The following is a 15,350-nucleotide window of genomic DNA, read 5'->3' on the forward strand; positions in this document are numbered from 1 at the left end:
GACTTTCTGAGTTGCAGAGCAAGGAAACACTTCGAATAGCTTTTCCATTTCTAATAGTCAGGTTTCTGCCTTCAATGGTTCGATACCACCCAAGAAGTTCGGCGACTTCATTTTCATAAATTTCTGAGTCAAGTTGATGATGTCATTGTTGTCCTGTTTGGCAAGCACCGGTGGAGGTGGAAGAGGTAAAGGTTGTTGTCTTTGTTGTTGTGTCATAGCTTTTGTTAATGTAGCAAGCATTTGTTCCATTCGGCTCATGCGAGCCTCTAAAGATTCACTTACATCATTTCCCCTCGCATTCTCCATGTTGCTATAAAGACACCAGATACTAATAAACATAGGAATGTTCTCATTTGCTTCTTTCAATTCATTTACTCAAATTCACATTAAGATCACTCATCCATTTAGATAACCACGCACTCACACATGCAGATGGAATATCCCTAATTCTTACTAGGACATCCTAAGCTCATATGGACTTGTGTTTGCGGTAGAACACGTGCTCTGATACTACTCTGTCACGACCCAAACCCGCCCCTAAGGGTTTAGCATCATAACCGGCCAGTAATCCTTGGATCACCGAAGGCCTCTGAATAGAATAATATATATAACAGGGGCTGCGGAAGCAATTATACGACGTTACATAGTCCATAGAGCTGTGCAGACATATATGGGACAGAATATTTGAAACTTTTCCTTTACATAATTGCAAACACATAGACAAGGCATTAAAATACAGTAGCCTCATATCAACCAAGCGACATATATACAAGATCATTACGTGTTCAGGCCAGACATAGACATTCAGAATGCAAAAGTCCCAAAAACAATTAACCTGGGTAGAACTCAAAAGGGAACCTCCACGGGAGGCGTGATAGCTGGCTGACACCAAAACTCGCCAGGCGGTATCTCAGGCCTGGTCACACGCTTGCCCACCTACATATATATAAATAATACAGTGAGCTAGAGCCTAGTGAATAATAACAGAGTAAAGACTTTAATGAATGATGCCCATAACATATTTCAAATCTCGTAACAGAACAGAATCATAATTATGTCTATATTCAAATCATGTGTGGTACATCCCTTAGCACAAGCATGTCTCTTGGGTCAAGCTTATCCAGTTCCATGAAGGAACCTTCGGTACCGGGTAATATATCTCATACATAGGCCACTGTATTGTTTTTCCCAGGCGAGGGCATGTGCCACGGTATTGTTTCCCTCGGGTGAGGGCCTCATGACCATAAGCCACAGTATTATGTCCTCTAGGCGAGGGCCTTTGCTAAGGATATCAAAATTATGTTCAAAGAAAATCTGGACAATCATTCATTTATACAGAACATCGCATTTCAAGGAACTTGTCATTTCATATCATCAGAAAATAATTAAAGCTAAACATAACTTTATTGAGTTATTACTCACAAACAATTGGTTGCCCTAACTAGATGGCAAAATGACACTTCACTTGTCCTGAGGCGTGTGACCTACACGAACACACATACAATTACCCACTTGAAACACACGCTCGAGTTATACATAACTTACTTCATTTGTTCTTAGTGCGTGTTTAGTAATTAACCTCTTTATGGAGTTTTAATCATGGCCTAGGAATGTTTAGGATGGAAAGAGGATACAGTAATGCACTCGAAAACATTTCTCAAATTTTGTTGAAAATGGGGTCCCCGCTCGAGCGTGGCTTTCCCTGCTCAAGCGTATATGCAAGACCTGAAGGCCCGCTCAAGCGGGAATTTACTCGCTCGAGCAGATTGCAAACATGACAAAAGTACTGGATGCATGAATTTCACGCTCGACGAACGTCTGATCCCCGCTCGAGCGTGAGACTCAGACTTACGCTCGAGCGTGAATTCCTCCGCTCGAGCAGACTGCAAAACATAAGAACTTCTGGGTATATGCATTTTACCCTCGAGCGTGAAACTCGTCGCTCAAGCGGAAGCGCATGTACTCAGAGCTCCCGCTTGAGCGTGAAGTTCCCCGCTCGAGCGTGGGTCAAATTTCTAGAATTTCCAGATTGATCTTCAAGCACAAAACTCAACCTTTAAAGCTTCAAACTTGATTTTTTCTGGGCCAAATTTTTCGGAAAACACTTAGAAACCCATAATATAACATGTTTAAAGGATCATAACAAGAAATCATGGCCCAAAAGCATGCCAATTGTGCAAAATTCAACTAGAAACACAAGATTAATCCATGAACATAACATGCATGTACATCTTTGAACTAAGGCTTTCCAAAATATGATCAAATGCTACTAAATAACATGAAACTCATTGTTTTCCCAAAATTAAAGTGAACTCAACACATGCATGAGGGAATTCTTGAAAATCAACCTTCAAATTGCTATGAAACATGCATGCATGCATGGAATGACTAACAATTGCTTAGTTCTAACCCAATTCTTGCATGAGTTCAACATTTTCACTTGAATCTTAGTAGAATCAAATTCAATTATACAACTAAAAGCTTGATCCCTTACCTAGAGTTCACAATTCCCTTAAGTTTAACCAAATCCAATAACTAACCACCAAATCCTTCAAACTCTTGATCCTTCCTAGCAATTCTCTGCTATCCCCTTAGAATTGAACCTAAGCTTCTCCCTCTCCCTTTCTCTCTCGTTTGGGGCTTAAAGGTGAGGAGAAGTGGAGTGCCAAATAGAACTAGTGGGGTCAAATGGTTTATTTGGCGGTGGTAGTAGACTAAATTGAGTCAAATGAGCATTAACTTTATTTAATTTAATCGTTCCGAACCGAATTTCAATTAAACCTACCATAAAATTCTAAAAGCCCTAATTAACATATAAATCAAATCAATTTTGTAATCGCATGCAGATAAGGCCTTCAATTCGCAAACCGAAACTAGAACGTAAACAGATCTTCCTACGCCTAACAGATATAAACACAAACAATGCAATACACACATGCAGTTTAATTCAGAATTTCACCTTAATTACTAATTAGGCATAATCAATCATGGATTAACGTTAATCAGAGTCGGGGTTGTTACACTTCTTGCCGGTCTATATGGTACCTTATTCCAATGAAGTCTTCAACTCTTTACAAGAGGAGGCCGAGGAGGAGGCCGGCCAGAAGGAGACCGGTGACAAAGAAAGGACTGTCATGGTCAATCTGGAGGCTGCCACAAAGGGAGCCAGAGATGAATTCGCCAACCTCTCCCCCCTGGCTTAGATTTATGCCCTTTCTTATTTTCTTTTTGAAATCTTTTGTAACCGGGCTGCTGGCCCCAACTTTTGTACTTACAAGCTCTATCAATGAAATTTTTTTTATTGACTTGTCTCTTGTATGCTTGTCATGTATGTTATGTTTTTTCTTTCAACCGTGCAATCACGTAACCAAACATCAACTCATTGAGTCGGACAAAATTATCTAGGCTAGAAGTTTAGAGTTGAACAATTTATCAATTCTTTTAGCCGGGAAAAATCATCTCGGCTAAAAACTTAGAGTTGAACAATTCATCAACTCTTCTAGCCAGGAAAAATCACCTCAACTAAAAGCTTAGAGTTGAAAAATACCACAACTCTTTGGGCCGAGCAAAAACATCTTGGCTAAAAACTTAGAGTTGAACAATTCATCAACTCTTCTAGCCGGGCAAAATCATCTCGGCTAAAGCTTAGAGTTGAACAATTCATCAACACTCATGACCGAGCAAAATCGTCTCGACTACAATCTTAGAGTTGAATAATTCATCAACTCCATTGGCCGAGCAAAATCATCTCGGCTAAAGCTTAGAGTTGAACATTTCATCAACTCTAATAGCCGAGCAAAATCATCTCGGCTAAAAGCCTAGAGTTGAACAGTTCATCAACTCTAATGGTCGAGCAGAATCATTTAGAGTTGAACAATTTATCAACTCTTTGAGCTGGGCAAAATCGCCTCGGCTGGGGAATATTTGCCTCTTGTTCATTGCAATCCATTAATCATGACAAATTTTCTATGTACAATAAGGCATTGCAATTACATATAGCTTTCATAAATCCACATGGTGACTGAGAGAATTACATCGATAAATGGAGGGTAATGCTTGTCCCTTACAAAAAATTACATTCAAAGATTAAAACTTAAAAATAATACAACTCCAGATTGGCTGCATTCCATGGCCGAGGTATAGTTTTACCATCTAAGTCTTCTAGATGGTATGCCCCTTTGCTCGCCAGACCGGTTATCTTGTAAGGCCCTTCCCAGTTTGCCCCTAGCTTCCCTTCGCCCAGCACCAGAGTGTTGCCCATTACCTTCCTTAAGACCCAATCCCCGACCTTGAACGGTCTGGAGTAAACTGCTTTGTTATATTTTTTGGACAGTTCTTGTTGATATACTGTGACATGGATCATCGCCTTTTCTCGGCATTCTTCTGCAAGGTCCAATTCTAGGGCGATGGTTTCGGCGTTTAAGTTGGGCTCAAAATTTTCGCTGCGGATGGTGGGCATACCAATCTCTAATGGGATGACTGCCTTCATGCCATATGCTAAGGCGAAAGACGTCTCCCTGGTCGACTGTCTTGGCATTGTTCGATAAGCCTAGAGGACATTTGGAAGTTCCTCGGCCCACTTTCCTTTGGCTTTCTCTAACCTTTTCTTCAGCCCATCTAGAATGGTCTTGTTTGATGCTTTGGCTTGGCCGTTAGACTGTGGGTAGGTCGGTGTGGAATTATAGAATTCTATCTTTAGTTCCTGGCAAAATCTTCTGAATAACCATCTATCAAATTGGGTGCCATTGTCTGAGATCAAAGCCTTAGGGACTCCAAACCGCGTTATCACGTTCTGTCAAACAAACTTCTTCACATCATTTTCTTTAATTGTGGCCAAGGGCTCGACTTTGACCCACTTGGTGAAGTAGTCTGTCGCCACTATGAAGAACTTGCGGTTGCTCGGCACGGTTATGAGTGGTCCCATTATGTCAAGCCTTCACATTGTGAAAGGCCAAGGAATCGTAAGAGGAAGAAGCTCTCTGGCCGGCTAATGAATTTGATGGGTGAACTTTTGGCACTTCTCGTATTTTCTCACATATTTCTGTGCATCTGTCTGCATGCACGGCCACCAGTATCCTTGCAAAATAGCGCGGTAGGCTAAAGATCGCCTGCCGATGTGGCTTCCACACATGCCTTCGTGGATTTCGTAAAGGAAAGTATCGACTCTGCTTGGGTGAACATACTTGAGGTAAGGACCAGTGAATGACTTCTTATACAAGGCATCGGATGGAGAGAGCCAAAACCGCTTAGACTTTACTCGAACTTTGTATGCCTCTTTCTTGTTGGTCGGTAGGATCCTTTCTTTAAGAAAAAGGATGATAGGGTCCATCTAAGAAGAACCTAGCTCGGTGTAGAAAACCTGCATCTGCTCTAAGTCTTTAATGCTGGGTCTTGGGAGGAATTCAATCAGGAGAGGGCTGGGGGTTGATCTGTCAGCCATGGAGGCTAAGCCAGCTAACTTATCTGCCCGACCGTTATTTTCTCGACCAATTTGTTAGACTCTTATGGCTTGGAATTTCTTGATTTGCACCCTCACTAAAGTTTGGTACTTAGCCATTTTGTCATCTTTGGCTTCGTATTTCCCAGATATTTGGTTTATAACGAGTTGGGAGTCACTGTTGACCATCAGCTCGGATGCTTGCATTTGGAGTGCGTTTTTTAGTCTGGCTAGCAGTGCTTCGTATTCAGCCTCGTTGTTTGACGCAATAAATCCTAGCGTGATGGAATGTTCAATGGTCAATCCGTCTGAGGAGATCAAGACTACTCCCAGCCCGGCTTCATGCCTGTATAAGATGCCGTCAACCAAAAGTTTCCACATTTCACCGATAAAAAGCTTCCAACATTTTGCGGGGTCTTGGGACGTTTAAAGGTTCAGGTGATCAAAGTTGCTCGGCTGCTCAGCTACTTCGCGGCAAGCGTGTCATTGATGATTGTAACAAACATGCATTCGTTCCCCCTTGGCGATGCGGCATTGGATCTAACAGGTTGTCCTATTATTTCCAAATTTGATGGCGTATTGCTAGGCTAAAGTGGGTCTTCAAGTGATGGATTTGTGGATATGTGCACAACTTCCGCGTCACCTTCAATGTTCAGTTAAATGGGAGGCTGTGCAATTTTCGCTGTGCCTACCCCTTGCAAGGATGAATGCTAGGCGAGAATTCTACAACGAAGTCGGCCAATACTTGAGCTTTAATGGCAGTTTGGGGTTAAAACTTGAAGTCGAATTGCCTCAACTCGATTGCCCACTTCAGGATTTGGCCGGAGAAGTCTGCCCGCTCAAACAAGGCTTTCAAAGAGAATTCAGTCAGAACCACGATCATGTGAGCATGAAAGTAGTGTGCCAATTTCCTTGAATCCATCATTAGTGCCAAGGCGAGTTTCTCCAGCGGCAAGTATCTCGATTCCGCCGGGAGCAAGGTTTTGCTCACGTAGAATATTGGTAGATGTTGGATACCTTCTGTTCGAACAAGTACAGCACTTACGACATGTTGAGAAATAACCAGATAAAGATAGAGTTCTTCGCCATGCTTCGCTGTGACCAAGAGTGGAGCGGTAGATAGGTATGTCTTTAGCTCAGCTAAGGCTCTGTCACATTTTTTGTCCCATGAAAACTTGGACTTTAAGGCTTGAAAGAAAGGGTGGCAACGATCTGACGATCGGCTTATAAATCGGTTAAGTGCGGCTGCCATCCTGGCAAGATGTTGCACGCCCTTTGCCGAGTTGAGTTGTTTTAGTTCTTTTATGGCCTTGATTTAGGAAGGGTTTGCCTCAATGCCACGGTTGGTGACCAGAATACCCAAGAATTTTCCCGACTCCACGCCGAAGGCACACTTCGACGCATTCAAACGCAACTGTTGTTGTTTAAGAATGTCGAACATTTCCGCCAAGTCAGACAGGTGGTCGGCCTTATGTTTGCTCTTCACGACCATGTCATCGATATAGGCCTCCATTGTTCGGCTAAGCAAGGGAGCGAACATCTTCGTGACCATTCTTTGAAAGGTCGCCCTGGCATTTTTTAACCAGAAAGACCTAACCCGGTAGCAGAACAACCCCCTTGGCATTGTGAAAGAGGTAACCTCCTTACTGGCTCATGCATTGCGATTTGATGATAACCGCGGTAAGCATCCAAGAAACTAAGTCGGTTGTGCCCAGCCGTCAAGTCCACCAGTTGGTCAATTCTTGTAATCGACCTAGACTCGCCATTTCTCATTCTTCTTTGGTACCACAACCGTGTTGAAAACCCATCGAAAGTAGTGCACTTCCTGGATTGCCCTTGCTTCAAGCAAGTTTTTGACCTCTTCTGCCACTACCTTGGCGTGATGAAGCGTTGATCTCTGTATTCTTTGAATGACAAGCCAGACATCCGGAAAGACGTTGAGTTGGTGGCAAATAAAGTTTAGATCGACGCCGGGCATGTCGTAAGGCGTCCATGAAAATATTTCGATATTCACCACCAAGAACTCCGCCATCTCCCGCCGTTCTTGGGCGGTCAGGTTGGATCCTAATAGAAAGAACTTCTCAGAATTATCTTCGTTGATCTGTACCTCCACCAGGCCTTCAACGACCTTTTCTTCTGTCCTAGTGCCCACATCATCCAAGACACTTTGATCTTTCGGTCCTTCGATCATTTGCACGAAGCCTTTGGCTGCTCGGCTCCCATTCATGGCCACGAAACACTGCTTGGCCATGACCTGATCTCCCTAAATCTCTTCAATCACCTCCGTAGCAGGGGGAACCTCATAACTTGGTGGTAGGTTGAAGCCACCACTCGCATGGCATGAAGCTATCCTCTGCCTAAGATTAGATTATACGTGGAAGGCACCTTCAACACCCAGAACTCCACCTGCTTGACCACGGACCCTACTTTGACCGGCAAGATGATCTTCCTATGGGCCACTCCGGTTGCGAATTGAAGCTGACCAATGGCGAGGTTACTGGGGCCAAGTCTTTGTCACTTAGCTTGAGTTGCTTGAAGGCGTCATAGTACATTATTTTGACCGAGCTATTCTGGTCGATCGGAATGCGTCTAACGTGGTGACCACTAGCATGTCATTGTGGGGCATTTGAATTCATTCAAGATCCCGGCTTGAAAAGATGAGTGCATATGTCACCTCGGTTTTGCCCTTTTACATCGCGGGCTAGACAAACAGGACTTTCCTCATATGCTTTACTTTTTTGATCTTCCCACGGAGTTCCCATACCCACGCTGGCTTGATGTTACATGGATCACGTTGATCACACCTTGTAGGGGTGCTTCTAGGGCGGCCAAACCATTTGGCTTAGCCGAAGTATGGGGCACGGCCTTAACGCCTCCGTCAATGTAATGGTCCAAGTGACCGGCGGCCACTGACTCCTCCAAATGTTGTTTCAGAGGCAGACAGTCCTCGGTATGATGCCCTCGCTCCCCATGAAAGGTGCAGCGATATCGTGGATTGAAGCCCCTCTGTGCGTTGCCCAACTTAGCCGAAAACCGAATGTACATCTCGTCACGAATTTCGCTAAGGATACGGTAGATTGGGATCTTGAAAACCATGGTAATGCCTGTTCGAGCGTTCGACTTTTTTTTCGCATATGCCGCGGCATTACGAGGGTAATCAACTCGGTCGGTGCAGGGACTTTTACCCTGGTTGCTGCGGTCTTCACCGTGGTCACTCGGACGGTTTGCCTCCTGTTCGACCGCGTGAACCTTTCGCCACTGAATTCGCTTTCACGGTGGCCATGGTAGCATCATCCTCTACTCAGATGTGCTCGTTGATGCATTGCATCAGTAGCTCCATGGTCGCTGGTAGTTCATGGTAAGCGAGTCCCTCAATCTATGTCTGATTGGGAGACTGCACTTGTATTGGGCGATTGCCAAGTTGGTTGGGCAATCAAGGATTTCGTTAAATGTTTCCCAATATTTGGCATTGTATACTTTGAGGGAGTCACTCGGTTCCATCTTAATGCTCAGAAGGTGGTAGACTTCCTTTAGCGTTTTGTGTTAGTTTTGAATCGGGTCACGAATGCTTTCGCCAACTGCTGCCACCTTTTGATACTTTCCTCCAGCAGCCTCTCGAACCATTTTAGGCCCAACTCACCCAAACTTGACGGGAAGATGAGGCACATAAGAGCATTGTTTTGCCGGTATCTAGCCATAACCTGCCGAAAGTGGCTCACGTGCATGTATGGATCAATTTTTTTATCGTAGAGCGTAAACTTGGGCTGGTGGAAACCTGCAGGGAGCGGTGTGGTCTCTATCTCGAGGGAGAAGGGGGTGGCGCTCAGTTTCGCCACGTCTCTGTCCAAAGGAACATGTATAACTGGGTGAGGTGGCGGCGTTACGACTTCCTCATTAGCACGACCTCTGTGGGATAACCACTGCAGTGCTGGCACCCTTTGCGCCTCCCGCCGGCGCACTCGTTCCTCCAGGACGTCCTTCAAGCCCTCCGCATGGGCAGAGTAGGAATATCTCGACGTCGTCGACAATCGTGAGGGGCGATAACTACTGTCTCGCGCGCAAGACTTCTCTACTGGCGGGTTAGAGTCACCAACCCCATAACTTCTAGTAATGGAGAGGAAGGGTGTCTGCCGTTGGTTTTGGTTGCCAAAAAGACGAGGTTGGGTGCGCTCACTGTGGTTATCCACTCCAGCAACACCTTTCCCTTTGACCTGCCGCTTCAGCGCCTCCATCTCCGCTGTCATCCTTCAAATAACGGCGTCTTGGTCTCTTAGCTTATGCTCCAGGCGCTGAGCGTACGATTCTCTTCACTACCAGTGCCTGTCGGGACTCTATGAGGGGTCAGTGTTCTTTGCACGCTTGTCTTGCGCATCTTTGGGGAGCCCTCTAAGAGAAGTCTCCAAGCTAGCCATGGTAGGGATGGTGGAGGGACCATTTCTTCTCCGAACAGATTTCGGAGTGATGCCGTTGATGGTGGACAGTGGAACTTCGTCGTTGTTTGCCATGATAGATGATCGGAAAAACTTAGAGGACAAGGTTTTGCCTGTCAGAGCTTCCCACAGACGGCACCAATTGTACGGGAGCCAAATATCCGACGTTGTCCGTACTCTTCGTATCCAAGCTGCGTTTTACTCCGATCGATCTGAGAACACAATGAAGGTGAGCTACCTGACAATGTGCTGTCAGAAAACCCCTCCGACGGTCAAGTTAGCACACTTAGAGAGAGAGAAAAGAGAGGAGGCAAAGTGGTGGGTGAGTTCTGATAAGAGGATGTTCCAGACCTAAGTATGGGGGCGCAACACTATTTATATAGTTTCTGCACGCACTTCTGCGCCCATTTCACTCTGGACGTGTGGACCTGCTCTTCTCTTACGTTTCCCCACATGTCAATGCTAATACAGCTAAACACCACCTAAAGAAACCGTCAAACAGTATGGACGCGTATGAACAACGAAATCTCCTTCCTACAGTCCCGTGGCGCTGCGTAGAACTCTCTACCGAGCTGCGTTTGGCACAGGGCCACGTCAACACCTTCCGACCGAGCTTCTTGTCCGGTTCCATGACAATTCCACACCGTGGCTCGACCGAGCTCCTTAGTCATGACCGAACTCTTGCTCGGCCCATCCTGATGTTAAGAGGGCTAATCCCGTCCAATCCTGTAGAGCGCACATCCCTCCCGGATTGGCAATCCGAAGTTGGCCCAACTAGACCGGACTGAGTCCTCGATCCAGAACGCACCCAACGTTTGGCCGAGCAAGGACTTGCCTCTGGCCCAAACCAGCTTGGCGCAATATTAGGTCGTAAACCTCCATCTCAATCTCAAAATAAAAATAATAAAAAATAAAACCTATTACCTTAATGTTCGAAAAATTCAATGAAATAAAATATTAACAGCAATGCTATATTTACACTAGGGGTGATTATGAACCTGCCCAATCTGACCAAATTGATCTAATTCGATTGATTTTGGGCAGATGCGGATGATATATTTAAAAAAAGAAAAAGAAAATCACTCAAAAATTTTCATCAAAGGCTATTACCTATTCATATTATAAGCCCACAACAATTTATTTAAATTTATTTATTTATTTATTTTCAGATGGTTTAAAGCAGAATCCAGACAAACAAGCTATCTAGAGTTCAAAAAAAAAAAAAAAAAAAAAAAAGCTATCGAGAAACCAAAGCACTTTCTGACTTTATTTTTCTAGAAGAACTATAGACTGACTGTTGTCCATCATCTATTATCTCAAAATAAAAAAAATAAATAAAAAATAAAACTTATTACTTTAATTTTCGAAAAATTCAATGAAATAAAATATTAACAGCAATGCTATATTTACACTAGGGGTGATTATGAACCCACCCAATCTGATCAAACTGATCCAATTCGATTGATTTTGTGCAGGTGCGAATGATATATTTTAAAATTTGTGAATACGGTTCAGATGGCGGATCAACCATTCTGCACATGCATGATTCTGATTTGCTTGTAGATGAAATTGAAAAAAAAAAAAAAAAACTAACAAGTAACAACGTAGAATATAAATAATAAAATATATATTTTTATGAAAACGAAAAACAATATCTTAAAAAAATAGGGTAAACTACTAATAGATTCTAATAGTTGGACTTAATTTTCATCAAATCTTATTGAAAATAAATCCTAATAAAATTGTAGCTAAAAATAATTTTTTTACGACAATTTTTTACATGTCGCTAAAAATAGACAATTACTGACTTTCTTTTGTCACGATTTTTATAAATTGTAGCCAAAACTTATAATTAATGAGGTTTTTCTGTGACAAAATTTTAAAACTATCGCTTAAAGTTGAAAATTAATGGCTTTTTTGTGAGAATTTGTTTAAACTATCACTAAAACTTATAACTAGTGACATTTTTTATGACAATTTTCAAATTGTAGCTCCAAATTAACAATTAGTGACCTTTTTTAATAGTGTTTGATGAAAAACGCCATTAATTTTCGTATGACCTATTGAACAATAAGTCAACCTATTAGAACCTACATGTAAGTCTCCTTTAAAAATATACATGTGCGGTGCCATGGCCTATTACAGACAAATAATACATATTTTTTCAAATTACTAGTTTTTAGAGATTGTAAAAGTTATGAATTATAATTATAATAAAAAGCCCAAAATTTATAAAGTCCAAACCGCCAAATTGATCGCATCCATCGGCTAACCAGCACGGTCCGCTCAATCCGCATCCACCAAACCAGTGGATGGAGGCGGATTGATTTTTTTTCAATCCGGTTAATTTTAGAAGGATGGCGGATGTGATACTACCCAACCAAACCCGATCCGCGATCACCCCTAATCTATGCAATTTCTTTTTCACACAATCCCCCTAATGAAATGGTAAGATAGAATGTATGTAAGGAGAGTTTCGAAGAAATATTTAAATGTGAATCAAGTAAGTTTTCAAATTTTGTTGGTCACATCATTTGGGAGAATTTGAGGTGGGGAAAATTGTGTGGAGATGAATCATTTTTCAATATTTAATACTAGCATATCACCCGTGCTATGCACGGATTGTGTTTATAATTATTTATATATGTGAATAGTGATTTTTTAATTTTTTTTAAATGTCTTCTTTTTTTCTTTTTTATATTATATTAAAGTTTAATATTTTGATAATAATATATGTGTTGGAATTTTCAAGAAAATAAGTGTCTTTTTTTTATTATATTATATTAAAGTTTAATATTTTGATAATAATCATATGTGTTGGGACTTTTCAAGGAATTCATATGTGTTGAATTTTAAAGAATTTTTTTGTGTGCTTGTTCTTAATTCATTAAAGTGTTATTATGAGGGTAAGAATTGGGAGTTGGGAGAAGTTAATATATGTTAAGATTTTTTTTTTTAAATAAAAAAATCAAGAAATTTAAATTGGTAGATTGGAGCTCCCACATGGCTTGAGGTTAAAAACCCCCTTTTGCTTAATGTATAGTATAGATGAGGTCTCAAAAAATCTTGAGAAATGTCCTATTCTCCCATTTTATTACTCCCAATATTGCACCTCTAATAAGATAATAAATAATATTAACTAATCAATTTTCTTCAAACTCTTCTCTCTCTTTTCAAAATTATTTGCTACTTCATTAAAAATGTAATTAAAGGTGACGAAATGGGGAGATGTAACAAAACTTAAAAATATTTAACTACCGGTTTACGCTATTGTCTTGAGCCGTTGAAAGTTGAGCAACCTTTTATTCCCATTAACCTCTTATCATTCCCGGAGAAGATAGAAATCCAGCACCTTCGATCACTAAAGGAGGAGAAATTATTCAATATTTTTAGAACAATACTCTATTTCATTTACAAATTGATACTTAACCTAAAATCGCTAGAGGGGCCACTAATGAGGAAAGTTGTGTCAAGTCTTAACCTCCTATCTCATCCCTAGGGCCAGTGAAATACAGAGTATATGAAAATGATTTAGAGACAATGGAAGATGTGCAGTTACCGGGCATACTAATTTATCATGGAAAAATTTACCATTACCGAAGAAACAACGACTACTTGATGGAGAGAAAATTTGAGATGGAAAATGTTTGGTAGCTCAAAATTTTGTGGTTCAAATGGCTTAAATCTGTCAAAACGACGTCGTTTTGACACTCATTTACACTCAAAACGACGTCATTTTGAGGGATTTGAGCCATTTGAACCACAAAATTTTGAGCTACCTAGCATTGTTGATTTGAGATTAGGGCTGGCCCTCAGATCCTCGAGCCAAGGCAAATAAATTTAGGGCTCTTCATGTATTAAAAAAATAAATTATTTATCTAAAATTTTATCTTGACAGTGCATAATGTAGATTTAAAGTTAATGTAATGTAATGTAAGCCATATTTAGATGAAAGTGATTCATAAATATATTTTTTTGAATTAATTTTGTAAGAATATATAATATTGTTATATACATAATCATAAAAAAAAAATTGTGGTAAAAATTAGTACTTTGTAAAAAAAAATTTACTAGTACTCACACACAATATACTTGCATATATAATTATTAAAATTAGTATTTTTTCACTTTCTACTTCTAAACTATTGTCAAATTATCTATTTAGTCCTAAACTATCAATTGGGTCTACGAAGTCCCTAAACTATGTATATCAAAGTCTATTTAGTCTATCATCTATCAATTGAATCTATTTAGTCCATAAAATATTTTATTCAAACTTGTTTAATCCCTAAAAGAATTATAAAAATAAAATATAAGCTCATAAATATTATAAATTAGTAAAAGACCTTAAATAGTTAAGATTTTATTTTAAAGAAATTTTAAATTTCTCTTATGTTTTTAACAAGTGGGCACACGTTTTTCTAATGAATTTCCTTTATAAGGGTAAGAGTAATTATTTATAGTATTTTGGGATAATTACAAAAAACAAAAAAAAAAATCTCAGGATTTGAGTTTTATAAAAAAATAAATCTTAAATTTTTAATATATTAAATTTTATAAAAATAAATTAATTAATATATTATTTTGTTCTATTCACTACAAGAAAATTAGGTTTTAGCAGCGTTTTTTAGTGCAGCAACCTGAAAAATGCTGCTATAAATGGGTTATTGTAGCAGTTATTGACCACAACTAAAAATTAAATTTTTAGTAGCATTTTTTTCCTAAAACGCTACCATATGTTTTTTTATAGTGACGGGTTGTACTCAACCGTCACAAAAAGTCAAGTAATTTAAAGGCCCGCCAAATTCAACTCTGATTTCCCGGGAAATCAGATTTTTTTTTTTTTTTTGTGGGTGAATAACATATCAGAATTTCAGCCCAAAAATAAATCGTTCAACTCACAATTTGTGCCCTACTCCACAACACTTCTTTGGCGAAGCATCAAAGTTCATCCTCCCCGCGGCGTATTGACGACATCAAGCTATAGCATCACTGTGATTTCAAGGTCAGTTTGCTCTCTTTCTCTATCCCTCTCTTTCTTCTTGTCTCTTGGTTTATCTCTCTACCGTTCTCTCTTTCTTCTACTGTCTATGTTTCTCCGTTTCCTTTACTGTCTTCAGTCAAGTTTGGGTGAATGAAATTCATTGTTAACCTAAGACTTGCCATTCCATTCATTGCTTCTAATATCCCCAAAACTTCTCTACTTTGAATGATTTCATGAACATCTTGAATGATTTTGATTTGGGAAAATAATTTAGAAAATATATTGATTAACATGTTTGGTATTCTGATTTTTGATCATCTATGATGTACGAGCAAGAAATATTCTTTCTCGTATAATCTTGTTGATCAAGTCTGCGCTCCTTCGTACGTCGTCGCTTTACTCCCTGAAAACACAAACGTGAGCTAGCCGGCGGGTGTGTGCCGGATACCTCTCCGATGCCTAAGTCAGCAAAAATAGACAAATAGACAAAAACTCTGTA

At 40.4% G+C, this 15,350-nt stretch overlaps 1 protein-coding gene across 1 annotated transcript in view; it reads left to right on the forward strand.

The window, feature by feature from the left end:
• The first annotated feature begins 9,847 nt into the window (after positions 1 to 9,847).
• LOC114311373 (beta-galactosidase 8-like) overlaps positions 9,848 to 15,350 on the forward strand; it is a 68,721-nt gene continuing 63,218 nt past the window's right edge. The window contains exon 1 of the mRNA XM_082898029.1: positions 9,848 to 10,096. Within this exon, the coding sequence (XP_082754155.1) occupies positions 9,848 to 10,096 (249 nt within the window). The remainder of the gene's footprint in view (positions 10,097 to 15,350) is intronic.

The sequence above is a fragment of the Camellia sinensis genome, chromosome 12 (assembly GCF_055761805.1).
Source record: "Camellia sinensis isolate YWXY chromosome 12, ASM5576180v1, whole genome shotgun sequence".
NCBI classification, from domain to species: domain Eukaryota; kingdom Viridiplantae; phylum Streptophyta; class Magnoliopsida; order Ericales; family Theaceae; genus Camellia; species Camellia sinensis.